This window comes from Actinia tenebrosa, unplaced genomic scaffold, assembly GCF_029948245.1.
Source record: "Actinia tenebrosa isolate PJP-AT-01 unplaced genomic scaffold, QUT_ActTen_1.0 PGA_scaffold6__47_contigs__length_16458017, whole genome shotgun sequence".
NCBI classification, from domain to species: Eukaryota; Metazoa; Cnidaria; class Anthozoa; order Actiniaria; family Actiniidae; genus Actinia; species Actinia tenebrosa.
The window spans coordinates 1,731,499-1,759,455 of record NW_028292583.1 but is presented as its reverse complement, the minus strand read 5'-3'; the positions used below and the strand labels follow the sequence as shown (position 1 = coordinate 1,759,455).

Sequence of the window (27,957 nt, the reverse complement as noted above, 5' to 3'; positions counted from 1 at the left end):
TTCGATCAAGGAAGCGAAATCTTAACAAAGCGGTCACGGAATGGATGTTACAGTAAAACTTCACTGGTTACATAGTGTTACAGCCCAATACGTTACGAAAGGAGGACGAGTGGTACGAAGCCCCAAGAGACTAGGATATTAGTACCCTCCCCGGGTGGGGAATAAATTGTAACCCCTTAAGGAATCGAATTTCGTGCTGACATGTTTGTAATGAAGTCAACGTCTCAAGTAAAGTTGTTGAGTTGTAAAAGGCGTTTTCTGTCGTCAGTTCCACAACATTTGGTCCTTCGAGCCGGATTTTGCATCGTAAAACTAAAAGGAAGTAATTCGTAAAGCGATTGAAAGCTGTGGGTTGACTAAAGTTCGAAATTCCAAGGTCAACATTCATCAGTCGTCACACGTGTTCGCCGCCATGATGGCCGATCAAGAAGAAGATTATTTTAGTCGCATGTCTGTTGAAAAACTCCGTGCCATTTTGCAATCAAAGGGTTTGTCGACGAGTGGAAAGAAGAAAACTTTAATCCAAAGGTTAGAAACACATGAATTTTCTCTGAAATCGTATCAACACAAAACACTCGACATTAATGATGCAGACTCTTTGCCGACACATAAAGAAAATAAACAAAACGCCGCTCTAACGAAAGTTGAGCCACATTTAGAAGAAATCGAGCAACTTAAACGTAAATTGAAGATATTGCAAGGAGATGTCGAATCTCTAACCCTTGCTGTCACCGAATTAAGTAAAAGTTCAACAAATAAGATCAAAATGCAAATGAGATTGCAAAGATTGAATGAGTGTCGTATTTCATGTCTCGATTTAAGAGAGCAGTTCGTATCCCTCACTGCTGAAGATGATGTTGAACTTCGTAATTGCAACGAAATTTTGAATGCAATAGACAGAGCTATCGATATCGCTCAAGAGTATATCGAAACAGCAATTTGTAAATCAGCTGAAAGTGTATCGTCTAAAGAAACCCGCCAAAACCTAAAATTACCCAAATTAGAATTACCTACGTACGGTGGTGATTTGTTGAAATTCCAGAACTTCTGGGATCAGTTTGAAGCCGCTGTACATAACAACGACGACTTACCGGACATACAGAAATTCACTTATCTACGCTCAGTACTGAAAGCTAATGCATTGCAAACCGTTGATGGATTCGAAGTCACTGGAGCGAATTATGTGCCCGCAGTAGAAGCATTAAAGCACAGGTATGGTAGAAAACGAATTGTAATTTCATCGCTTATAAAGTCAGTTATCAACTTGGAATCAACGACGAGTATGTCTGCACGCGCCTTACGTGACCTGCATGACACATTAAAGAACAGGACTAGGGCCCTAGAGGCTCTAGGTGAACAACCAATGGCACATGCTTGTATCTTGTTACCAATGTTTGAGTGTAAACTTCCGCATCAGCTTCTAGAAAAATGGGAGTTAGAGCTCGCAGACATTAAAGATGAAGAGATTGATCTCGAATTATTCTTCAAGTTCCTAAACCGACAACTTGTCTCAAAGGAAGCTGGTGAAAGAAACCAGCAATCAACTTCTACTTCAGGTACCTACGGTCAAGGTAAAATTAAAGTTGAACGAAAACCTGCTGCAAACATCAAACAAGACAGATTAACCACAGCATCTACCCTGTTTAGTGACGCAACCAGTGTAACACCTTGCTGTGTATTCTGCAAATCTAATCATGAGTCAGGGGACTGTCCAGAGTTTAAGAAAAAATCGGTCGAGGAAAGATGGAAGCTAGTCAAGTCAAACAAGCTGTGCTATAACTGTTTGAAGCCTTCTCATGCTAAACATTTCTCCAAGGTGTGTCGTCAGCCTAAATGTTCTGTAGCTGATTGTGGTCGACGTCATCATAACTTACTTCACGAGCAACGTACTTCAACACAGACACCTACAGGTGCTACATTAAATGGATTTGCTACAACTGACTTCAAGAAGCCAACAGAAACTTTGTTACCTACAGCGATTGCCAAGTTGTATGCAAATGATCAAAGTTTAGTAGCACGTGTACTCCTAGATTCTGGAAGTCAGCGATCTTACGTTCGTAAGACCATTGCAGAAGCAGTCGGCCTTAAAGGTCCAACAGAGTCAGTAAGTGTCACAACGTTGGGTGGTGAGACAAGTGAAGCAAAGAGACTACAACGAGTAAAGTTTTCTCTCTCTGCGGTCAACGGAAATTCGTCGGAAGCTGTTACGATGGAGGCTCTTACGATCCCAAAGATCTGCAATCCACTGGGTCCTGTAAACTTGAATCTTCATGAGAACGTTCATCTGAAAAACTTGAACTTTGCAGATTCTTATCCACGTGATTCTGTGGAGATAGATGTGCTGATTGGTGCCGACTTCTACTATAGCTTTGTAACTGGAAATTGTGAAAGAGGAAATTCACTAAACTCGCCAACAGCTGTGGAGTCAGTTTTCGGTTGGGTGCTTACAGGCCCAATAGAGGGGACAAGCAAAAATACTACTTCTATGATAGCAGTCTTAGAGAACACTGAAATTACTCAGACTTTGAAAAGATTCTGGGAGCTGGAAGCAATTGGAATTTCTAAGGAGGAGAGTGCCGTTCGTTCCAAGGAAGAAGAATGTGCAGTTGAAGACTTTAATCGCGAATTAAAGTTTGATGGATCCAACTACGAAGTGCGGCTATCATGGAAACCGAGCCATGCAAATCTGACTGACAACTACAAACAAGCTCTGCAGCGATTGGAAGGAGTTGAAAGAAGACTGAAACGTGACCCAGTAAAGGCAAAGGCTTACATTGATGCGATCGACCAATATACGGAGAAAGGATTCGCAGAGGAAGTTCCCGTCGAAGAGAAACAGTCCACGAACGTTAGATACTTACCGCATCACGCTGTATTTCGTAATGATAAAACAACAACCAAATGTAGAATCGTGTTCGACGCCTCGGCGAAGGACGAACAAGGCGTATCTCTGAACGACTGCATACTTCCTGGTCCTGCCTTACAACCAAATCTAGCATCAGTTCTTACCCGCTTTCGTACTCACAAGATTGGTCTGCTCGCAGATGTAGAAAAGATGTTCCTGCAGATCAAACTTGCAAAACCAGATCAAGACGTGCATCGTTACTTGTGGAGAGAGCTTAACTCCGATGAATTACCACGTGTCTATAGAATGAATAGACTTACGTTCGGCGTGAACTGTAGTCCGTTCCTTGCTATCGCAACAATTCATGCGCACGTTACGGGCTATCTCGAAACTGTTCCAAGAGCTGCCAAGGAACTTTTAGAAAACATGTACGTAGATGATTGCTTGACAGGTGCAGAAACAGATGATGCTGCACTAACATTGACTCAAGAACTAACTGAAATCATGAAGAGTGGTGGTTTTAATCTCACAAAGTGGGCAAGCAATTCTCAACAAGTGATGGACAACATTCAGCCTGAACACAGAGCACCGTTGCCAATGGTAGACCTTGCATCAGAAGAGTCCCTCAAAGCACTTGGCGTGTCATGGGACTTAAAGTCAGATTGCTTCAGATTCATTCCCCCAAAGGAAGTGGCCACATCTCGCACCCCCACTACGAAAAGAACTTTGCTTAGCCATGCTTCAAGGATTTTCGATCCTCTTGGATTGATATCACCGTTCACAGTGAGAGTTAAGATCCTCTTCCAGGAACTGTGGAGAAAAGGATTAGAATGGGATGAATCTCTAGACTCAGACACTGAAAGCCAGTGGTCCTCATGGAAAACCGAGCTACAGCAAGTTACGAACATCGCCATACCTCGATGTTTCGGCGAAGGCCTTAACTCGAGATCAACTGTTGAATTGCATGGATTTGGGGATGCTTCCCCAAAGGCATATGGAGCTGCTGTGTACATGGTAGTAAAGGATGAGTCTGAGCAGGCAACAGCACATCTTGTTATGTCAAGGACAAGAGTCGCACCTATTAAAACAGTTTCACTACCAAGACTCGAACTCTTAGCTGCAGTAGTTAACGCTAGACTGTTGAAGTTTGTTGTAGAATCACTTGATATGAAGACCAACCGTGTTGTATGTTGGACTGATAGCATGGTAACACTACATTGGATAAGAGGACCGAGTTCTAGCTGGAAGCCTTTCGTTGCCAATCGTGTCTTAGAGATACAGTCAACATGGGACCCCGAGAACTGGAAGTACTGTCCCAGTAAGGAGAACCCGGCAGACTTGTTGACACGTGGTTTATCGTGCGGTGACCTTGAATCTAGTGAACTGTGGTGGAACGGGCCCAAGTGGTTAACCTCGCCTGTAGAGGAGCATCCAGCTCAGAGTTTTTCCAAAGAGGAACCCGATGACTGCAAGAAAGAGAGAAGAGCGACACATTCGTGTACATCTGTCCTAACAAAACCTGTACTGATAGTGGATCCAAACCTTTATAGTACGTGGTTGAAGTTGATTCGTGTTACAGCCTACGTTCTTAAGGCTGTAAGATTGTTCAAAGCAAAAACTGTTTCTACTGTGACTGAACTGTCTAGCGAGGAGTTGAAACAAGCAGAGATGTATTGCTATAGAACTGTTCAAAGGGAAGTGTATTCAGAAGACTACAAGACACTGAAAGAAGGCAAACAGCTGACAAGTAGCAGCCGTCTCCTTCGACTTGACCCATACTACGACGAAAAGAATCAAGTCTTACGAGTAGGAGGACGACTGCAGTTTGCGGACCTTCCTGAAGAGAACAAGCATCAGATTATCTTACCTCATGGACATATCGTTGTACAAAGACTAGTAAGAGATTTACACGTCCAGCTGTTGCATGCTGGGCCCGAGACTGTTCTGTCGACTTTACGAAACAAAGTTTGGATCACTCAAGGGAGAAGAGAGGTGAAAGGTATCATTAGAAAGTGTGTTGCTTGTCAGAAACTTAGAGTGGGACCTTGTGGACAGAAGATGGGGCCACTACCCAAAGAGAGAGTTCAATGCTCGCCCTCGTTCACAAATGTCGGCATTGACTTCGCAGGCCCATTGTATGTGAAGGAAGGTACAAGCACCAAGAAAGCCTACGTGTGCGTGTTTACATGTGCGTCTTCGCGTATGGTCCATTTGGAATTGACGAACAGTCTCACAACAGACGATTTTTTACAAGCGCTGAGCCGTATGACAAGCCGACGAGGTTTATGCAGTACGATATGGTCGGATAATGCAAAGACATTTAAGGCTGCAAGCAAGGAGATCCAAAAGTTCTATGGTAATCCTGCAAGGAAGAGTAACGCTACGTGGAGCAAGCTCGACCAAGACCGTATTCAGTCAGAATTGTCGTCCAAAGGAATAACATGGAAATATATCACTGAACGTTCGCCATGGAGAGGTGGTTGGTGGGAAAGGATGTGCAGAGCTGTTAAGGAGCCACTTCGCAAGGTTTTGGGTAAAGCACTTCTTAGCTTCAGTGAACTTAACACCCTGCTTATAAAAGTAGAGGCAGTTATCAATTCCAGGCCATTGACAGCAGTAAGTGATGACCATAGAGATCTATCGCCAATCACTCCCGCTCATCTAACCATTGGAAGAGCACTTGAAAGTTTGCCAAGCCCTACGAAAGACGACCTCGAGAGTTCAACAAAAGGAACAGTCACAAGATATTTGTACTTACAGAGATTGCTTAATCATTACTGGAAGCGTTGGGAGAAGGAGTATCTGCATAATTTAACGACAAGAGTCAAGTGGAAGACTACAGAGCCCCCCGTGCAAGTGGGAGACATAGTGCTAGTCTCTGAAGATAACGTTAGTCGTCTAAAGTGGCCATTAGGAAGAGTGGAAAAAGTACATCCCGGACGAGATGGTCTCGTTAGAACTGCGACAGTGCGAACAGAGAAGAACATTATACACAGACCAGTACAGCGTTTACACAAGCTAGAAGTTGAATCAAGTCTTCAACAGGAGTACAAGGAAAGGGACTTTTCTCCGAATGGTGGGGAAACGGCTTGCGAACAATCTCGTAATTCAAGTGAGAGTGAATCTGATATTGTCCCCCAGAGTGGACAAGGTGGGGAAGATGTTACAGCCCAATACGTTACGAAAGGAGGACGAGTGGTACGAAGCCCCAAGAGACTAGGATATTAGTACCCTCCCCGGGTGGGGAATAAATTGTAACCCCTTAAGGAATCGAATTTCGTGCTGACATGTTTGTAATGAAGTCAACGTCTCAAGTAAAGTTGTTGAGTTGTAAAAGGCGTTTTCTGTCGTCAGTTCCACAACACATAGCTTGGCTGGTTAGTTCTTTACACCATAGTTTTTTAAATTGCAAATGTATTTCCAATGCTTAACCACACAGTTTGAACAGATTCTATGAGATTCGTTTCTGCGTGAAAATAAACTGCACTCCTTTTTTTTTTTTTTTTTTTACCCTGCTTTTGTATGTTGTTTTATATATATATATACGTGTTGTTTTTGTCATTTGAAGAAGAATTCCCTTCAGACATACGTCAAGAGTTCATAATTGATTTCCTACTTCACTCAATACGGCTTTCCTTCCGGTGCATGTAACGTTTCGTGAAGAAAAAAAATACCCAATATTGACAAACAGGTGAAAATTCTCGAACGATATTTTCTTTCAAGGTAATACAATGACTTGCCTAAGACAATACATAATGGAAAATTCGCCGCAATCTGGCTGACTTACGGAAGCGGAGCATGTTTACAGCAGACAATGAAATTCAAGCTATAAAATACTCACTAATGACTAGCCCAAAACTTCATAAAGGTTATTTTATCCCATTATTAAATATTGAAATTTTCTCGGCGTCTTTGAGACCGTACGTCATTCACCGCTTGCAGACAGTGGTATAGGTGGTGATTTTTCATATGGCGACGTCTTGCGTAGACGAACGCACAGATAATTTCAAAGGGTTCATGTTTGATCGTTTTTTGATGTTGGTGCGTGTTGTTTGATAGATGTATTTCAAGATTTTTTTAAGTGTGAGTGTTTGAAAGTGGGCAATTAAGAGATACTTTAGTCACGTTATATCTTCGCCCTGTCGATTCCCATTATTTATGATTCTTTAAGACTAATGTGGCGCAAAAAAAAAAACATTTATAGATAATAGTCGCAACTTCTGGTAAAAATGTAAACATAGAAAGTAAGAAATAATAAGAGTCAAATTATTTTTTTGATTGCCTGGAGTAAAGCTTGTTCGTTTCTTTCTTTCTTTCTTTCTTTCTTTCTTTCTTTCTTTCTTTCTTTCTTTCTTTCTTTCTTTCTTTCTTTCTTTCTTTCTTTCTTTCTTTCTTTCTTTCTTTCTTTCTTTCTTTCTTTCTTTCTTTCTTTCTTTCTTTCTTTCTTTCTTTCTTTCCTTCTTTCTCTCTTTCCTTCTTTCTTTACATGTGTATTATTTTATCGAGTGTACTTTTCAACGGAAAAAGATACAAATTATCTTGATTGTAATGTTTATTCATCCCAAGAGAACTTTTACTCTAAATACCCCATGGTGTCGCAGTTGGGTTCTTTGAGCAGACGTTCTGACAATCTCAGTCGTCTCCGGCCGACATAAAATTAAACCACAGCTAGCTACCGATAAATCTGAGCCCCTTTGAACGAAATACAATCGCTTGATATCAAACTTAACTAATTCATAGCCATTCTGTAATAAAATAGTTATACTACTATCTATAGATGAATCGATAGTTCAATTGGAACCTGTAGTCAAGGTGTTTATGTGGAAATCGTTCTTTTGCATATCAATGAGGTTTAAAACAGCTAGCTTTTTTGTACATTTCTAAAGCTTTGTTTTTTATAATATTGATTTTTCTGTGAAAGAAAAAGCCTGGGGGCTCGAAGCGCCGGAGAAAAATCGCTGATATATAAGTTTTTATATTAAAACGAGTCTATCCTGACCAGCTAAATTGCAATGCCCCCAAGTGCATAGTTTAGTAATATTATGATTCCTTTAAGAAAAATAAGACATTTTTGTTCGAGCTAAACGGTGCTTAATCAGAATTCTCGACTTCTTATTTTGTCAACATTCAACATTCAACATCAAACCCCACACCGAAACAGTGTCTGTGCTTATTAAAGGCGAAAAAAATCCAAAACTCTTGTTTTGAATTGGAAATTTTCTCTGTTTAATGACTTTGTTTTCCACAGAAAACATCCGTTTATAAAATGACAAATTGGCCGCGGTAAGTCGCAGGTGAAAATATTGAAATCATCAATCTTAAACGTTTCGATCAATTATAGGAGAACGATTTGAAATTTCATTCCATAGGAATAAATTTTTATTTTTTGCGGCGAGATTAGTTTTTTGCCTGTTAGTTGGGAAACTATAGGATACGCATCTATTAAAGAGATTTTGAGTATATATTTATGTAAGAGGGTTGATTTTTTTACTTCTTTTATGAACAAAAGGCAATCATCTTCGAAGTTAATTTTTTTAAATTTACGGGTGATATTAGAAATCTTAGACATTTTCGCTCGTAAAAGTCAAAAGTAGTGATTTTCAATATTTGTATTATTACGTTCATCAGCCATGTCTATGTTACTTTGATCATAGTTTATTCCAATGAAGCAGGTGTTTTTTCAATTATATGGGCTCAATATCGTAGTTGTCAATTGATATCCCAGTGATAGATAATAAAAAAAAGAGAGATACGAGAGAGTTAGTAAAAGAATAAATGAGCAGACATTGCTGTCAAAATTAATGAAAAACTCAACTTGTGAAATAATAGTCTAATGAAGATCTTCAAGAAATATAAGAAAAGCGTCAATCATGACGACATTCCGGTGTCCTTCTTGGCTTTGTTTTTATTTAATGGAAAAATTTCCGACATCACACTTAAGTTAACAAAAAATCACTCTTATTCGATTTGTTTGGGAAAAAGTTGCGCACGCATGTCTATAAAATATCCAATAACCAAATTGGATGAGCAAGCTTTGTGTGCTCGCCGACCCTCAACATCGATCCCGCTTAACAAGACTTCTTGATTTGAAAACAAGGCAATGAGATCGAGATTTATATTTCGCCCCCGCCTGAATCACACCCTAGTATGACCTGAAGTAAGTGTATGGAATGGTAAATTTTATTACTGTATGTTCTAATTGTGCCCACACACTGTATCATCGGGGGCAGCAAAATAACAACACTTCATTTTAACTCTCTAATATATATGTCTAATTCGTAGAAACATGCCATAAAACTTACTTTGATTTAACCGAAAATTTCTTTGGATTTTCTCCTGGAACTTGTAGTTGGGGAGGATAATTTTCTCAAAGTAAATTCAATTCGGAAAAACTGTAGACTTCTGACAACAACAAAAAAGAAAAAGAAAAAAAAAATCAGGAGAATATTTGATAACCAAATGCTAATTCTTTTTCATGCAGTTGATACGAAAAATCGCATGGGAGTGTTCGTTTATGCAAAAAACCTTCAGCCAAGTAGCTCAAATACTTTATCGAGAAATATTTTAGAAGGCCAATGTTTAAAAGATAAGCTTGGTACTTTGCTAAATCTTTGAATTTGAGTGAAGTTCGCCTTTCTGCTTAGAATTTAAAAATGAAATATCGTAGAGGTTTGTACAGGATTATCCTCATTACTATTTCACAGGATGCGCAAGTAATATCAGTTGTGTACAAATACGCTTCAGTTACCATATGTTGTAAAAGTTGTCATTATTTTTGAGATCAATTTTTGCCTTTTTATGAGTTGCGCAATTACGATCAATCGTATTCGTGCTGCCGAAAGACAATAAATTGCGCGCGTTAAATATTTTTGTGCTTAAGCTTTCGCAATTTATCGAACTTTATTTCATTGTAGTAATATTATCATCACTTTTGGTAGAAATTCATAATTTCATGCAATTTCGCGCAAAGCTTTGGCAGTTGCGCATCTTTATTTAACATTAAATGCGCTACTCATTCCATATATCCGCGCATGTATGTACAGAGCATATGTGGGTATTCTGCGTGCTTGTTGCACAATATCTATACTATACCCGCCTTTTATTCCTTTTCCTTTTATGTATCCATGCGCAAAGGAATGAAAAAAATTTTTCTGTATACAAGTTGCGCAATATCGTCACATCCATCTCTTTATTCCTTTCCTATCTACTACACGCGCTTAAAAAAGCAGCGTCAAAATGGAAAACTTCTCATGAGTATTTTTCCAGCGGGTGAAATCAACATCGGATCGAACTCTCTTGCGCAATGTGAAACAAAAATGCGACGACTACGGCCAATACGCAATATCTTTTCTCCCAACTAGCCTGCAATAAAAACCCTCATTGGCGGCTCAAAAGTGCAATAACTTATATTAAAGAATGGTAAGACATTTCTTTTTCATGCATGCGATCTTCGCAATAAAACAAAACGTCAGCGCCTTATTGATGTCCTGCCTTAATCTTCCCTGACGTCTTCAATATATCCTTATTATCTATAAAGTACTTCTATCTTAGTGGGGGGAAAAGGATTGATTTATATTAGTCAGAGGCAAACTGCCTGGAACACACACACGAAGAATTGGAAATGCCGTACTTACATCTTGGACGCTCGAGCTTACGGTAGCGCTTTTAACATCATGAGGTTGAACTAGTTTAGTTATTCACTACCTTTTTTTCCTTCTTTCGTTTGAAGAAAAACTGTGTTTTTCAAAATCGAAATTCTTAAATAGTTCATAAAGAGATTCATAAATATATATATATATTTTTTAATTTGTGCCTTTATATACAACAACACAGCCGAAACAATCTTACTCGTACGTTTTCTTTTGTATTTTTTGCAGTTTTAGTTTGCTGTGTTTCAAGAAAATCTGTGTTTTCGATTCCCAAATCAAAATCACCACATTTTGAAAACTGCCAAGACAATGTGTATTTAGATAAGTACAAATCTGCTAATTTAGTGGGAAGTAGTCGATTTTTAGTTGCACTAAAAGGATAATTGGCATCAAATTATTAGAACAGGGGGATTTTTTTTTTATTAATTTGCTTTGGTTTTTAGTTCAACTATTATATCGAAGATTTCATTCATTATAAGACTCTTTGAAGATTACTTTTCACGTCGAGTCTTGAGTGCTTATGTGCATCTATAAATTTCAATGCCATTCGATTAGTCTTGATTTCGTCGTTGCTTTGATTGTTTCTTTTTGGGAATTTGATAATATAAAGTAGTTCAAATTATTGGAATGAAATTAATAGTGCAGACGATTGTGGTTGGAGATACGATGGAAGACCTTCCTTAGATTTTAATTTAGACTTGCCGCTTAGATTATTATCAGAAAGTAACTACCCTTTAATTCTTTCTTACTTTCTTTCTTTCTTTCCTCGCACGAATTTCACTCATGGCTCTAAACCAAATTGCTTAACGTAATTTACCATTTCAATCTGAACGCGCAAATCTGTACAAAACTTAAATTAGGCCAAACGCTCAAAGTGAGAGCAAGCAAGACGATATCATCTGGACTATTGGCTCTCAATTGGCGTTTTAGTTCCATTAAAACGAGCTAGCCCATTGAAGAAAATTCTTACAGATTGATTACCAGCTTGTCAGATTTGCATCTTGATATGACGTTGATTGGACGATGTAAGGGATAGATTCATGTGATTGCAAACAGATATTCACCGAGTCATTTACTTGGATTACTTGCAAGCCAAGTACATTAAACCTCATATTCACAAACTATCTTTAAAAAAAATTATAATGTAAGTTTAAGAGAGTATTAGCTATTTTCTTCTGACTTTCTTGCTAAATTACATTAGTTCCGTGTCTTTTTAGTTGGTTGTTGGACGCGCTTTGCATGCTCTTTCCTCCTGATTTCTTTCTCCTAAATTTCTCATTATTCTCTGCTTCGATTTTCGTTCTCTTAATTCCAGTTTAAATCCTGCTAATCATTTTCCGCGCAGCCTTTCTCGCTGTATCAGCTAATTATCAATTTAGCACATGCTTTTTTGATCTCAAACGTTTCGAGAGTGTCAACTAGGCTAGGTTTTAATTCTATCACTACCTACCATCGATTATATACAAGAAAAGGCTCGAAAACGGTGCCAAACAGACTAACAGATTCTAGTCAAAAGGATTAGTTTAAGTATATCTTAACACTCAAACAATGAAAAACCTGAATATGATCATTATGGTAATCAGGAAGAAAAGTGATGTACTAAACCGTTAATAGCTTCTAGAAATGTCATCAAGCAAGTATTTATATTGAACTGACCAGCTAATTTCACAATTTAAGAAAAATAGCGCTTTCTTAACTATCTTTTTCTTCAGTTCTGCTAAAATCTTTGCTCGGCGAGAGTGGAAGATGTGAATCCAGACGGAAATAAATTATATATTTCAGTGGTATGAAAAATTGGATGTAATTTCGTGTAATATTAAGCACAGTCATCATAAATTATGTTCTTAAAAGCTATTTTATTAGTTGTGAGTATCATTCAAGTTCGAGTCGGTATTCAACAAAATTGTACAAAATTATGTAAGAGAGTACTTAAATAGTCGGGATTAAGTACGACCAAATGAATACCTAATTGGTACGGAGTCACGAAAGAAGAAGGACTCAATATCGTTTTTTTCTTGTCGGTCGGTACCATGCGTTTTCCTTGATCTCCTGCATCCGCCACATCCTCGGGAACAACGTCGTCCCCAGGGCCCTTTCTCTTCAACTTGAGAGGGCCCTGGGGACGAGGTTGCTTCGGAATCCCAGGGACCAGTAAAGTTGGGTTCCCGAGAATGCATCCGCCATTGATTTGCCGAGAAATGCTTTGAATTCTTCAACGAGTTGCTGAGTCACGAACGAGTGAATCAGCAACTGGTTAGTGTCTGGTAGTAGAGTCCCGGGGGGGGGGGGGGGGGGTGTATTCCCCTATATTCGCTATACGGGTACGTGCCGCCAAACAGGGTATGGTTTTCAGTGATTTTACTCTGGAACAGGGTATATATAATCGCGCTCGCTCTGGGACAGGGTATATGAAATCTCCTCTCTAGAACAGGGTATCTATTTTCACAATACAGGAACTGCGTATGGTTTTCAGCGATCTTGCTCTGGAACAGGGTATGAATTCCAGCGATTTTACTCTGGAACAGGGTCAGGGTTCAGTGGGCTCAGAGGCACATACCTACCTTAAACGGGCAAGAGTACCCCCCCCCCCCCCCCCCCCGGAGTAGAGTGTGCTGTCTGTCGAACCTGGGCAATATTTAGTTGTGGTCAAGGATCAATATGATATTCTGCTAATGTAATGAATGTAATCACTCTGACTCCATGTCTTGACCTTGTCTTGTCTTGAAGGTGACCACTATATGGACGTGATTTCTGTTTGGACCCCATTGAGCATTCTTTAGTCATTACTCATTAGTATTCTTCTAATATTATCAATATGAATTTCTAATTTTATCCATTAATTTCTTCTAATAAAACCAACACACAATCGAATATGCACGTAAAATCTTCAAAAAATCAATAGCAGAGCTATCAGACATTGAGATACACAGTCAGAACGTTTAGTTGAAACGTTTAGTTGAAACGTTTAGTTTAGTTATTGCAAACGAAACGTGCCACACTTGAAACCTATTTTTGAATTCCCACACAACACTAAAAACGTTTTCCCCAGTCAATGGCGACTGACTGGCTACACGCCTACTTAGTGACATGTACGGCTATTCCAACTACGCAATTTGCTCAACTCACACGTGCACCATGTTGTGTGTACGTGCTAAATAACCTATTTTATTTAGAAAAGTCGCAAGCCCAAGCTTTAATACAAAAATCTCAATCAATGATAGATGCACTTATGAGTACTGTGCCGCTGTACCGTGAGGTCCACTTTTATACCTTGATACTCTTTATCAACTGGAACAACTACACGAAAGGAAATAAAATATTTACATGGCTAGAATCAACAGAAGTTTATCTGTAAAAATAAGGAAACAATAGCTACAGAATACTTTAATTGTACTTAATACTAATACTTATACCGCACGAAGTGCGGGCACATGCCCAGGACCCCCAGGACCAACACGCGTTTAGAAAATATTTTTGTAAATCTATGAGATACTAAGAGATACTACAAGGAAACAATAAAGAGAGAAAGGTCAGACTTAAAAGTCTTATTCTAGCCCACTAAAGAAGTGTACATATCAGAGAAACCGCAGTGAGCACTTGAAATCTTGAAATTTTGAAATCTTTAAACAGAAAGACTGAAGTAATAATGATCTGCAATGTGTAAAATCTATATCTAAGGTTATCGACGCATAGCGAGATAGCAATATGGTCGTGTTCTTTCTTGACCTACTAGTCCATCTCAGAATACATCAGTCTAGTTACAAACAAAAATATTAGTGTAATAAAGTGTATATGAAAAGCCAACTGCAATCAGACAGAAAGAGAGAGCTGAGTGTTTGATTTTCTGATTATCTAGATTGATAAATAAGGAAGTGTTGACTTAATAAATGCAGTGGCGTAACCAGGGATCTTGCAGGGGAGGTGCACAGGCAATGATTTGCAGAACCAAAAAAAAGGGAATAATGGGTGAGTGATTCTTAAAAATGCTACAATATGCAGATGGAAAGTGGTCTTCATTTAATCAAAAAACATTTACATGCAATTTTAAAGCAAAAGGAGATAGATGAGCGGATTATAAGCTTTTATGGGGGGGTGCACGTGCACCCTGTGCCCCCCCTGGTTACGGCCCTGAAATGGCAAACAAACGGTTATCAAGAAGTTTTATCTTGATAGCAAATCGAATCTATTTTGGTTAGCATCGCCAGATCACGTACAATTACAAATCTTGCGTTCAATTTGTAATGCTTAGTTCATCTCCAGACACATTATCTTGATACAATTAAAAAGTTTGGAAATTTCGTAGCTTTATCATTTTTTAAATAATGAACTGCCAGTTTAAATCGTTAGAGGATTGGTTGAAAACCAATGTAGCTTGATTTTTGATCTACCATACGATGGTCATATGGCTTTTGGATCAGGACTCATGAAAAATTGCCAGACCAACAATCGATCTTGCGATTTTTTCGTGCGATTTTTAATTGCAACGCGCGTCTCTAATAAGCATGAGGACACTAATGAGTATATAGTGTAATCTCGGTGACTTTTGTACTTTTATCGGAATTATTGACATGTATTTGCGTCGGATCATCCTTTTTAGCCCTTATTACCTCCCACTCACATGAATATGGAGTCAAGTGGACTTGCTTAGCGTGGTTTTCCTCCTCCCCCCCTCCTCCTGTTAAAAAATATCCAGATAGATGTAGACTTATTCATTAGGAGTTCAGATTGTGAAAAGTGTAGCGCAAAGTAAACAAGGAATGACACTTACACTTAGTTTACTAACTTTTTTGTAGAAAAATTACCTTGGTGTTGTAATAGCCGATTTTCGCTATTAAAAAAAACTAAAAGTTGTTTAACTAGAAATAATGACTATTCTATTAAATGGCATAGTTTTTTATCGATGTTGAGGACAAAATATATATGTAAGCTGTACAAAAACGATATTTCATTTTCCTTTTGAATCAAGAAAAGAATAGCAAAAATATTTCCATGAATGACAAACCTGCCACCAAAGGGCATCTTTTGAGTGTTTGTCATATATAGTTTGACTATCTGTCAGCAACGATCCAGATTTAGTCTAAACTGGAAGATTTTGGAGCTCAACCTGATGTTATTTCAGTACATTAAAAATTATTTTCTTTGACCAGGTTTAATTTTGTTTTACTTAACAGGTATTTGAAGTTTTGGCGCGTCGCTCTGTGGGGAGTGAGAACTGCACTTGCCCTTACGGAAGATCCGGTTATTATCAATCGGCTCTTCGTCAAACTCCTTGTCAACGGGATATCATTTGCAATACTTTGGTTTCAAGAATAAATTGTAAAGATTGCGCTTCAAAAGGAAAAGCGGAACTGTCGAGGGAAGACAGAACAGCAAGAGGAGACGGAGAAGGAGAAGGTAGCTAACAATAATGTACCTTCAGGAAACGATGAACCGAGAATCGTCGTAAATGGTTTCGACCATTGTTTACCTTCTTATCTAAACAATCCAACGCGTAATGCTGGATCTGTTGATTTAAGGGATCGAGAGAAAGATAAGTGTCAAACTGTGGTTCATAGCGTGAAGGCAGGAGGCATCGTGATGGAGCTGCACAACTCGACCAGCACACAAAGCCTTGGAGTTAACTCAAATGCAGGGGAATCAGTCATATTTGGACGCAAAGGATCGACTCTAAAAAGGCTTGTCGTGTGTCTTGTTATTGTCTGTATTCTCTTAATAGCTGCGTGTGTTTTCCTCTCCGTCCTCTATGTGAAACAACTGCAACCCAACACTAGCAATCCGACAGAACCACCTACAAGCGGAGCTATTTGCCTCTCTACAGAATGCTTAAAGATCGCAGCCGAGTTTACCAACAACATCAACAAATCTGTCGATCCATGCCAAGACTTTTACCACTATGCCTGCGATGGATGGATGCGAGATAACCCAATCCCACCGTCTCAGAACGAACATGCAACCTTCTACATACTTGCCAAAGAAACCTCAGAAAAGCTTAGGACCCTCGTGGAAGAAGCAACTGATCTTGCCGCTGGAGATCCGCTCCGAAAGGCTCGCGATTACTATACTTCGTGCATGGACGAACGAGTGGCCGAACAAACTTCTGATTTCCAGATAAAAAACTTGATTCGAAAGATTGGCTCGTGGTCTCTGGGTGCGAATACGACAGGATGGAACGCCTCATCGTGGGACTGGAAGGATGCTATGTTCAAGATCCATAAAGAACTTAATGTAGATGGCGTTTCACCGTTATTCAACATGGGAGTGCTCGAAAACCCAAAACATTCCATGAGTTATCTTATCAAGGTAAATACCCATCGCATATAGTTTTTGCGTAGACTTAATGCGGGTTTTGATCAAAACTGCACCGATGCTGTGTTCTACAAAATAATAACATACTCCACTATAATTATTCAGTTATTATCCTCATAATCTTTTAATTAAACAAGCTAGATTTAACCTCATGACTTTCCCGTGGGCGTTTGTTGCAATATTAGTAGAAATGGCGCATGTTCTATTTTGGTTCAGTATTTAGTTACGACACAGCTAATAGCCTAAAGCAAAATTCATCGTATATCGTAGTTTTGCGCCTCATTGAAAAGAAAGATGGTTTTCTATCAAATGTATTAATTCGATCGAATATTTAGAAAACATCAATTGATAGTGGTTCGCGACGTTAATGTATATATATGCAGTTTTTTTGCGCGCCTCCTTTTCAAGCTATCTTGTCTCAAACCTTTGTAGGGCAGGAACTATTAATTTTGTTTAGCTGAAGCTGTAGCCAGAGATAGTGAGGGGTATCGGCTGCATTAGGGTCATTTTCTTATACCATAACCATGGCCGCGACAGGGTCAGGGTCGAACAGAGAACTGATGCTATCAAACGAAACGAATTTTGTTCACAATTGAAGGAAGAGAATGAGGAACATACGAGGAATGAAGCTTTTGTTTCGGTTACCACTGAGGTAGAAAAAGAATTGCTATTTCGCAAAACCGTGAATACTGTGTTCAGCTCTTGTTTCGGTTACCACTGAGGTAGAAAAAGAATTGCTATTTCGCAAAACCGTGAATACTGTGTTCAGCAAATAAAGCTGAAATTGAAAACCAAGATTTAGTGTTGAAACGGTTTGTTTATGTCAGTCCATATTTATTCACTTTAACTCATCTTTCAAAATTTCTGTCGAATATATCCATTTATTTTGAAGAAGTCCACTACAAAGACAAGTTCAATTTTTTTTTAAATTTGTTGACTTGAAATGTTGAAAGAAACCGGATATTTTCTTTCATCTTAAAAAACTTTCTTTTCACTTCGCTTGGCTCTGTTCCTTTCTTTTCGTTTATTCACATAATTTTCTTATTATAATGTTTATTTTTAAAAACGTTTTTTTGTTTGTCTTTGTATTACAGTCGAAACACGTTGTTTATATTAGTTAGGATAAATTGTTGTTAATCTATTTTAAAAGGAGACAAAAATAAAATAAATAAAATATAGACTTTACAATAGCATAAGCGTTATACAATTCCACTCTCAGTCATTAACGTCCGTTGGTACGTTAATGGTTGCCAATGAACATTGGTCTCTTTTTTCATTCGAAGGTTTCTTCCCGTTTTCCGGTTTTTAATTCCTCTCTCCACAAAACCGAACACTCTAAGTTCCAATTAAAAGACATGTGCAAAGTTAGCCGTGCCCTGACTTAGATCAGCCCTGAGATTTTTTTTTCGGAACTAAATTTCTAATTTAGTCGTCCTTTTAAAAAGTTTCTAATCGTAGACGATATCCTTAAACTAACGCTAGAATTTCCTTGTTAATTAAAATCGCTTTCATTTACTCCTTAAATAACTGTTATTTTATATTGAACTACCGCAATCTGATTGGCTGGCTGGGTCAAATTCCATGACTTTAGTACTGTATCGAAATTCTTTGTGATAATAAGTGTCTAATGTTCTTATGTATTATTAGATCGACCCGCCGAACCTGCCTTTGATCAAAGACCAGTACACTATGAATAACTCCAAGGTAAACTGTTCTAGAGAGTCATTATTAGGAAAGGTACTGTTTTTATGGGGGGGGGGGGGGGGGGGAGGGGGTGGGATGGGATATTTGCAGTAAACTTGATAAAAATGATCGTAAAGCTCTCCCTTTTGCTTAGTACGAAATTTATGACCCTCCTATAAAATCAACAAGGAAGCTTTCGTCAAAAAAATGGTTTGACCCTTCTAAGAAATGTTCTGATTTCCCTCCCCTCCGAAGCCCGAACCCTCCCCCCTCAGTAAAATCGTACCTTCCCTTAAACATTACATAATCAAAACCACAGTTTATCCTATAAGTGTAAAGCCACGAGAAAAGAAAATAAATCTTTGAACATTACACACCAATAAGTCCTGATTTCCAAGAGTATTACACTACACTTATCACGAGCATCTTGTCCTTATAGTGACACGATTCTTATAAATTATACTATTACGCTATAGTTGTGAGAGTATTGTTAACTATGATTGTACAATAGGTTTACGGGCAGTAGAAAAACGTTTGCGCATGCGTGCATTTCAGCAGGTTTCCTAAGAATTTTGAAGAGTTTGAGTGAGAAAATAAATGTTTGGTTTCTCCATAGACCTCTTACATTGAATTGCCTTGAATTGTTCAGGGGTACAAAACAATAGGGCGTCTTTTATTATGCAAAAAAAAAAAAAAAAAAAAATCCATTGTTTTGTTCCCCAGAACAGTTCCACCTGGGACTGGTGCAAGGAGTCTATAAAACAAATTTAGAGAGTATACTTTTGTCAGACCAAGATACTGTATTAGCAAAAATAATATGAAAAAAATAGCCCTACGTTTCAAGCATGAACACTAAGTTTTGGCATTTGTGAAGTCCAATTTATCAGGCATGTTTAAGTCAAATTTACATATGTTATGTCTAATTTGCATACCGATTCAGAGCATGCGCAGACGTTTTTCACTCGTATCCGGGCAGCATATATATACGACACTATTACGGGAATTCATCGACGCTTGCACGGACATTACGCAACACTTATACAATGCACGACATTTGTAATCGGTATAAACCGTCGAATGTTTTATCGATATAGCTATTACTACTAATACGGTATAGTGCACTCGCATTTCACTTCTGGGGTCTCGAAGTCGGTTCCTGGACTTGGCAGGAGCTAAATACCCATTTGATATGCAAGTTTGTCGTCCTCCTAACTCTGATCAGCGCAGAGGTTATTTCAGGTCTCGATTTTTTGAGTTATTCGTGCCCTGACTTACATCAACCCAGAGGTTGTTTCAGGGTTCGATCTGTGAGTTAGTTGTGTTCTGACTTTGATCAGCCCAGTGGTTGTTTCAGGCTGCGATAAAATTGAAGGTTTATTATTGTCAAACAGGTAAAAGATGCGTACTTGAACTTCATGGTCGAAACAGCGGTGATTCTTGGATGCAACAATGAAACTGCTCTTAAACAAATGAGGGAGGTGATCAAATTTGAAACAAATCTTGCCGAGGTAAAATAAATGTAGAAAACAAAACCTAATTATCACCACAAAACATATCTATCGTTAATAATTCACAACATTGTAGAACCTTTTACTTTGCGGGACGTACTGTCATTCCCTTGAGTATCATTTCTTTGTTTAACCGCTTTGCGCATGAAAAGACACATGATTATCGACACAACTGAAACAAATAATCTTACTCTCAAGAGAATGACACGAGGTCTGAAAAGGGAAAAAAAATCCCAAAAGCATCATGAGAATACACATGAATATGGATATAACTCAATAAACGTACTCTCAAGAGAATGACAAGTGGTCTGAAAAGGGAAAACATTCCCCTATAGTATCATGAGAAGACACATGACTATGGATGACACGTGGTCTGAAATGGGGAAACATAATACCGAGAATGGCTAGAAAGGTCTATTCAGTAATAAAGATGGACGTACGGCATCCATCAATGCAGACATTATACAAATGAAAATGTCACAAGACAATTTAACTGCACTTTTGTTTTCCTTTTATTCTATCAAAATCGCGGCTTTTCATGATAATGTCAGTCATATCTTTCCAAAGTCTAGGAGAGACATTATCTATCTTAAACATGTATGTTCTAACGCTTTCAGTGGCGGATCCAGGATTTTTCAAAGGGGGGTTCCGTTTCTTAAACTGTGTATAATTCTCTTTTGTTTAGTCGATGTTTGACAAAAAAATTAACTCTAATCACCTAATTTACTATCTAGTAACGGAACTTAAAGGTAAATTAAACATTATAACAGCAAATATTTATCATTTCGTGTTCAACATTATCCTTGTGGATACTTTTAAGCAAAAAATTTATATAAGACATATTTCTATTACCTAAAAGATCAAACCTTCAAGGGGGGTTCCGTGGAACCCTTCGAACCCCCCCCCCTGGATACGCCACTGGCTTTAATTCATCTAACAAACCTTCTATTCTTTTTCCTCAGATTACCCCCGAAAGAAGCATCATACAGAAACGATTATACGATACGTACGAGTTAAAGGAAATCGAGAAGAACGCACATAACGTATGGCGTAATTTGTTTTTGACTCCTTCAGTTCTTGCGGAATTAGCTGATTATTTCTTTCTGTCATCACTTTTTTTCTTCTAGTTTTCATGGGTCAACTACCTTAACAAGGTGTTCAACCGCTATGGTGTAGAGATCAACGATACGGAGTCCATCATCGTCCCAGCGCCCACGTTCTTGGCCAACATGACGATATTAGTGGGAAAAAAATCAAAAAGGTGAGCTTCTTTTTTTTGGACTGAAATCGTATATGTACTAGGTTAACACCGCACTTCGAGTCCACTTTTTGCTACTAAAACAGGTATTTAAAAACGCCATGGTGTCCTTCAATGATCTTTTCTTGGACCCCTTACATGGCAGAATTACTCTCGTTTGAAGAACCTAAGAAACTACTGCATTTTTTTATTCCAGCCGTAGGAACTCCTCTTTTTATGTGAAAAAAGGTTCACGAACTTTGTGAATGCAGTGGTGTTCTTCAATGATCTTCTTTTGGACCACTTACGTGAATAAGTTACGGTAGACGAATCAAAGAAATAAATGTACAACGACTACAATTCTCTGTCCCAGTCCGAGGGTATTTTTACTGGAAAAGGGAAAAGTGCTCTTGAGTGAGAATGCATGGTGTTCCTCAATGATTGATTTTTTTGTCCTCTTTACTTAATATTTACCAACGATGGGAACAGCAATCATTATAATGTTGTTGTTGTTGTTGTTTTTGTTTGTTTGTTTGTTTGTTTGTTGTTGTTTTTCTTTGATTTTTTGATACCAAGTTTAATTTTTTATCAATTTTTAACTTTTTCCCCCCTTCTTTTTCGCAGAGTGCTATCCAACTACTTCGTGTGGAACGTTGTTCGCAACATGGTTCCATTTCTTTCCAAGCCATTCCGAGAAGCAGAATTGAGATTCAAGAAGGTATTAAACAACTTTTTGACCTCCAAACCCCGATGGCAAGAATGTATCACGGCCGCAGATTCCTCGAAGGGGTTGACATTTGCATTGGGCTACATGTATATCGACAAGTTCTTCGATAAAAGCTTTATTCCAAAGGTAAATAATAAAGGGAGACTGCCTTCAAATAGGATTTATCCCTCTAGTTATAAAATGCCTTCAAATGGATTATCCCATTTCGTTACTTTCGTTTCATGAAACAGATAAGAGATATGATGGATGGATTTATCCCTCTAGTTATAAAATGCTTTCAAATAGATTATCCCATTTCGTTACTTTCGTTTCATGAAACAGATAAGAGATATGATGGATGGATTTATCCCTCTAGTTATAAAATGCTTTCAAATGGATTTTCCTATTTCGTTACTTTCGTTTCATGAAACAGATAAGAGAAATGATGGATGATATGCGGAGAGCATTCCGTGAAGAAGTTACGGGGCTAAGCTGGATCGACAATACTACAAGAAAAAGTGTCTTCAATAAGGTAGTGCATAAAGAACTCAACAAACCACGCTTATACATTTTATGAAGAAAATACTTATCCGTCTCTAATCTTTCTTTTGTAGGAGAAAGCAATGTTGGAAAAGATAGGCTATCCAAAATTATGTGCTAATTATACGCTCCTGGACTTGTACTATAAAGATGTAAGTCACCTGAGAGAGTTTGATTTTGGTCGATTGTGCCTTGGCTCGGTAGGACGTTGTTCAAATTCATTGTTTCGACTCCCCTTAGTTACCTTATCAAAGTCAGGGCACAGCTAAGTCACAGGTTTAACCCTGAAACAACCTCTTGGCTGATCTAAGTCAGGGCACAGCTAAGTCACAGGTTTAACCCTGAAACAACCTCTTGGCTGATCTAAGTCAGTGCACAGCTAAGTCACAGGTTTAACCCTGAAACAACCTCTTGGCTGATTAAAGTCAGGGCACGGCTGACTCACAGATCCAATGGAATTTAGTGTGTTTGGTTTTTCAGAGGAAGGAAAAGCAGTGAAACTGTTCAGGGAGAGACCTAATAAAAAAAAATTCTGCTCAGAGGTCACAGGCGAGTTCACTACAACTACACAACCCTTGATTCCCTAAAAAACGTCATTACGTATGAGGATATGTGAATTAGAATACTAATTATACAGCTTCTCATTAATCCCATATAGGTAACTGTTCAATTATTTTCTTAATTGGACAGGTCTTGTTGATATGGGATCAGTTAGGCAGCTATATAATTAATAGGTAATGGGATTTCATGCTCCCCAATCAAGAAATAATTAGACTCGAAAAATTCCTCTGACTGGGATCCTCGGGATTTTCCTCGTCCAATTATTTCTTAATTGGACAGCATGGAGTCCTATTACATATACTTATTTCTCACTATGCCATTAATTCAGCTAAAGGTGGATGATACGCATTACCTTCTGAACGAAGTGAATGCCTCTCGATGGTACACAGACAAGATCTTGTCTAGGCTCAGAAAACCTGTCAACAAAGACACGTGAGTACTAGTTCAATCCAATTGTATAATGGTCTTTCGCTAGATAATGAAGAAATATTGACAATGTGACACTGAAAGTTAGTCTATAATTGATAGTCTCCTTCTCGACCCTAGAATCCTGTCTTTCTTACTACTATGCCTTGTTGAATTGTCATATATTCCAACTGATCACAAAAACCGCTAAAATAAAGCGAAAAATGTTCTCAATGAGTAATCTCCACATGAAACAATTAGAGCTTTGGACAAAAAAATCCGTATCATGAAGAAAAAGAGGAATTTTCATAGAAGTGCTTTTGGTTTTTCGACCCTGAAGGCTTTTTCCCATGCGACACTTATTACAGCCATTCTTAATCACACGCGCCCTCTAGCGATTGTTTCTATCGCAACGAAGAAGGTTTTGGTGTACGTCAATCACAAGGCGTTTCCATAACATTGTCAGTAAACACAAAGCCATAAGGGCACATGCCTCAGAATGTCATGGAAACGCCTTGATTGACGTCCACCAAAAGCTTCTTCGTGACAGAAACAATCGCTAGAAGGAGCGTGTGATCGAGAATGGCTGTAAGTCACACTTAAAAGCTATATCGTATTTCATTTTTCATGCTTTTCTTTTTTTCAGTTGGTACAGCGGACCTCAGATGATAAATGCGTTTTACTTAAGAGAGCATAACGAAATCAGTACGTATCATGTTCTTTTCTTTTAATTACTAGCCTGTTATTTTCTACATGTGTTTTTCGTAGTTTCGGATATATTTGCTCATTTGGCCGCGGTAAAGCTGCATGCGAAAGACATCTAACATGATCTAACGTCTTGTCGCGGACGCTAGCCGACGGAGAGAGAAAAGCTCTTTGGTTCTCTCGAAATATCTCCAATATTTGAAAGAAAATCCCCTTAAATAGACTTCAACTAATATATACTATATTCAACCTTGACAGATATCATGGCAGGAATACTTCAGCCCCCGTTCTTTTACGGTACAAATGCACCAAGGTAGGTTTAGTAGTACTAAATTATGCGTTCGGTGTGTATATAATGAAGTAGAGAGAACAACAGAAAAGAGAACCCACGTCTTCGGTATTCTAGTCCAATGTGTTAACCACTACACTACAGAGACCACTACAAGGTAAGTTTAGGGCACTTTAGGCTAGTATATGGTACGGGATCAGTTCTATGGAACTGGTTGACCGAGTAAACTAATAAGAACTGGCACGTACCATTTGAGAACTCGCTGGCCGCTCGGACTGGTCGGTTGGACTTAATGGCAAGCGCGCTTAGTCTATGATAAACAAATTTTTAGTTGACATCATGATCGATGAGTTGCTGGGGCATGACAAACTGATTCTATTTCGATTGGTTGTTTTAGCGTTGTGAATTACGGAGGCATTGGAATGGTTCTTGCACACGAGCTGACGCATGGATTTGATACTGTTGGTAAGTATACCCGGCTTCTAGGGCGTTTCCTGGAACTTTAGGCACTAGCTTGCAGCACTTACACGGTACGATATACCGCAACACTGAGATGACTTGTCATTATTTTCAGTCGAGGGAATCATCTCTAGTCACGACACGTAGTTGCTGTTACGGTACAGCTACAGTACGGTTACAAATTTGCTATATCGTTTTCCACTGATACGAGAACATTTTTCACGTTAATAAATGTTTGTTCCGCATCTTCTCGTTGCACTAAATGTCATTGCTTCTGCATTCGTTGTTGTTGTGAATGTTTTTTGTTTTTGCTTTTTTTCCTGCATTTTTGTTGTTGATGGTTGTTTTGACTTACTTTTTTGTTGTTCAGCTAGTGCTGCTGCTTCTGTTGCTGCTACTCCTTCCATTGTTAAATTCGTCCTTTTTCTACTCTCATGTCTACCACATGTACTAAACAACGTAGTAAAAACTCATTTGGTTTTTGACCCACTCTTTTTTAACAGGTCGTAGATTCAACAATCTCGGCGAACTTACCGATACATCTGGATGGACCGACGCCTCGATGCGTGCATTCCATGAAAAAGCAGATTGTATTAGCAAACAGTACAGCAAGTACCCTCTGAAGGTTAATACTGGAACTTTGTACGTCAATGGAAATCTGACGTTGGACGAGAACATTGCGGACAACGGAGGCTTGCTGATCGCTTATAAGGTCTGAAAATAGCCAATGACCGATCTCCTATCGCTTTTCGCCTATCGCCTATTGCCTTTGGCGATGTTAACGTTTATTGAAATAGTTGTATATAAAATACATTTTGTGGTCTAGTAAGTGTGAAACATGAGGATAGTTTTTGCTCAATTTAATACGTTTTTGGGAATACTTATTAGGCTTACCAAAACTTGAAGAAGGAGCACGGACCACAGAAGACGATACCAGGACTTGAGCTGTCCAACGACCAATTGTTCTTTCTTAGCTATGCTCAGGTAATAAGAGCAGTCATTATTTAAGTCGGGGGGGGGGGGGGGAGGGTGGGGGGGGGGGGAGGGAGGGTGGGGGGGGGGAGGGGTGGAGGAGAAAATCGGGGGCCCTCAAATTTTTTTTAGTGGAACACGGGGGGCCTTGAAAGGTCAAAAGGAGGATTAGGAGGATTTTTTAAACCGATTGAAGGGGGGTACCTGAAAAACATAAATGCTATTAGGTTGGGGTCTGGAAATGTTTTTGCATCAAAAACATTTTTTCCTCTATCTTGGTCGACAGTATCTTGGTCGAACAGGGGTTTGTATTGATACGTATTTTCTACCCGTTTGATTTTCTATAGATGTGGTGCAGTCTGTATACCCCAGAAGCGAGGTTTTCACGAGCCAAAATCGACACTCATTCCGTTCCAAAGTACAGGTAACCCATCTCACTAGTCCTATTGTTCTACCTTGAATGGTACTGAATGGTATTGTCCCATTCGTTATGCATTAATTATTCCTTGAACCAAAGGTCTCGTTTGCCCAGGCGCGTTTTAAACGAACGCGTTCATATTAATACCACATCAGCGCGGAGGCACGGGTGGCGTGGCTGCGAAAGCTGTCTAACAACCGATGCGATTTGTTGTTGTTGTTTAGTAAAGTTGGTTACTCCTTAACTTTGGTCTGAAGATATTCAGTCCTTCCGGTTCTCTACTTAACTTCAAGGCCATGCCCTTGAGTATTATTCCTTCCTTCACGGTTAAAACTGAACACGAGTTAATATTTCTATGGATTTCATCTAGCCCCAGTGAAATTCCACGACTCAAGTAATAGCTGAAAGCTAAGATCGCTTTTCTTCTCATACAGAGTCCATGGAGTACTCGTAAATAGTGAAGCGTTTGCTAAAGCGTACAATTGTCCAAAAGGGAGCCCGATGAATCCTGAGAAGAGATGTCGAGTATGGTAATCGAATAAACAGACTCTTTACAGTACTCAGCCAAGATAACTTAAAGAAAGCCCTAACAGTCTCGTTCCAAGACCTCGATTTGAATGACCAAATGGCATCTTCTACAAAGAGCACGTGGTTGTTTTCTGCATTGAGTATTATGTAATCAGAAAGAGCTGGCTTTTTCGTGGACTTTATACTATATATTCGCTTAAATATTGATAAACATTTAACGCAATTAAGAGTTTTAATCAAAACCATTTATGTACATTTAGCGTTTTTGTGGTTCTAACAAATGTTATGTTGGACATTTTGTAAATATGTACGAGCTGAATTTAAATCAAACGTACCACACGCTTAGTTCTTGTTACCATAAATTGCGGTTACTGGAATCAATACAATTAGTATTTTAAACTGCGCACTGTTCCTAAAATACACAACACGTATTGTAGTTAGTGGTCTCCCAAAGTCGCTTTTTTTCTGCTATTCAAAGGTTTGCCGAAATGATGCCCAAGCTATTTTGTATATAGATATAACCAAAATGCCTTTGCTTTCATCACCAACTTTGTAACGAGCATCATATTTTACGCTTATAACGCTTTTTACGCTTAACTATCACAAATGTAATTTTGTGTATGAATCCCTAAGACTGATTCACAAAGAAGCGCCAACCTTGTGGAAAACAGGTTTTACTGAAAGTAGTATAAGATGGCCTCCATTGTTTCCGCCGCTGACGTCATTATGCAATCAAATTTCATAATCCATTGAATATTTCCATTTGAAAAGCCTTTATTGGCTGAAGCATATATCTTATGTGTGTGATTTTCTGAATGTTATTATATTCCTGGTGCCATACTTGCATTTCTGTGTCACGTGATTTTACTAAGTCGTTTATGTTGTTAGGGAGGGGAGAGAAGGGGAAGATGGGCCTAGAAATTTGAACACGTTAAACAAGGCCCTTTTCTTAAAAGTTATGTTTTCCATTACAGACCACGTGTCATTCCCTTGAGAATAAAATTATTTGCTGCGAACGTGGTGCATTGTGGTCTAGCTTGGGTACAAACAGTTTTTGTTCATTGTCTTATATGGTGTTGCTTGTACCGAAGCTTGACCAAAAAAGAAATAATACTCTAGAGAATGACACATGGTCTGAAATGGAAA

At 38.7% G+C, this 27,957-nt stretch overlaps 2 protein-coding genes across 2 annotated transcripts; both read left to right on the top strand.

Moving 5' to 3' along the window:
* The first annotated feature begins 80 nt into the window (after positions 1-80).
* On the top strand, positions 81-6,181 carry LOC148905815 (uncharacterized). Its single transcript, XM_089038762.1, has one exon. The coding sequence runs from the start codon at positions 413-415 to the stop codon at positions 6,071-6,073; it is 5,661 nt and encodes a 1,886-aa protein (XP_088894888.1). The 5' UTR covers positions 81-412; the 3' UTR covers positions 6,074-6,181.
* A 2,686-nt stretch (positions 6,182-8,867) lies between these two features.
* On the top strand, positions 8,868-27,657 carry LOC116307705 (endothelin-converting enzyme 1). The gene is made up of 17 exons (XM_031718005.2): positions 8,868-9,002; positions 15,666-16,794; positions 18,448-18,504; positions 19,875-19,991; positions 20,954-21,034; positions 21,119-21,252; positions 21,853-22,081; positions 22,368-22,466; positions 22,549-22,626; positions 23,364-23,467; positions 24,087-24,145; positions 24,404-24,458; positions 24,832-24,899; positions 25,397-25,605; positions 25,782-25,877; positions 26,213-26,289; positions 26,718-27,657. The coding sequence occupies exons 2-17, from the start codon at positions 16,072-16,074 to the stop codon at positions 26,815-26,817; spliced, it is 2,286 nt and encodes a 761-aa protein (XP_031573865.2). The 5' UTR covers positions 8,868-9,002; positions 15,666-16,071; the 3' UTR covers positions 26,818-27,657.
* Positions 27,658-27,957: the final 300 nt, after the last annotated feature.

Bases quoted from the DNA above. Each gene is read 5' to 3' on its own strand.
- LOC148905815 (XM_089038762.1), top strand. From the start codon at position 413: ATGATGGCCGATCAAGAAGAAGATTATTTTAGTCGCATGTCTGTTGAA.
- LOC116307705 (XM_031718005.2), top strand. From the start codon at position 16,072: ATGGAGCTGCACAACTCGACCAGCACACAAAGCCTTGGAGTTAACTCA. The intron at 18,505-19,874 runs GTAAACTGTTCT...ATTGTCAAACAG, and splicing joins ACACTATGAATAACTCCAAG to GTAAAAGATGCGTACTTGAA. The intron at 21,035-21,118 runs GTATGGCGTAAT...TTTTTCTTCTAG, and splicing joins TCGAGAAGAACGCACATAAC to TTTTCATGGGTCAACTACCT.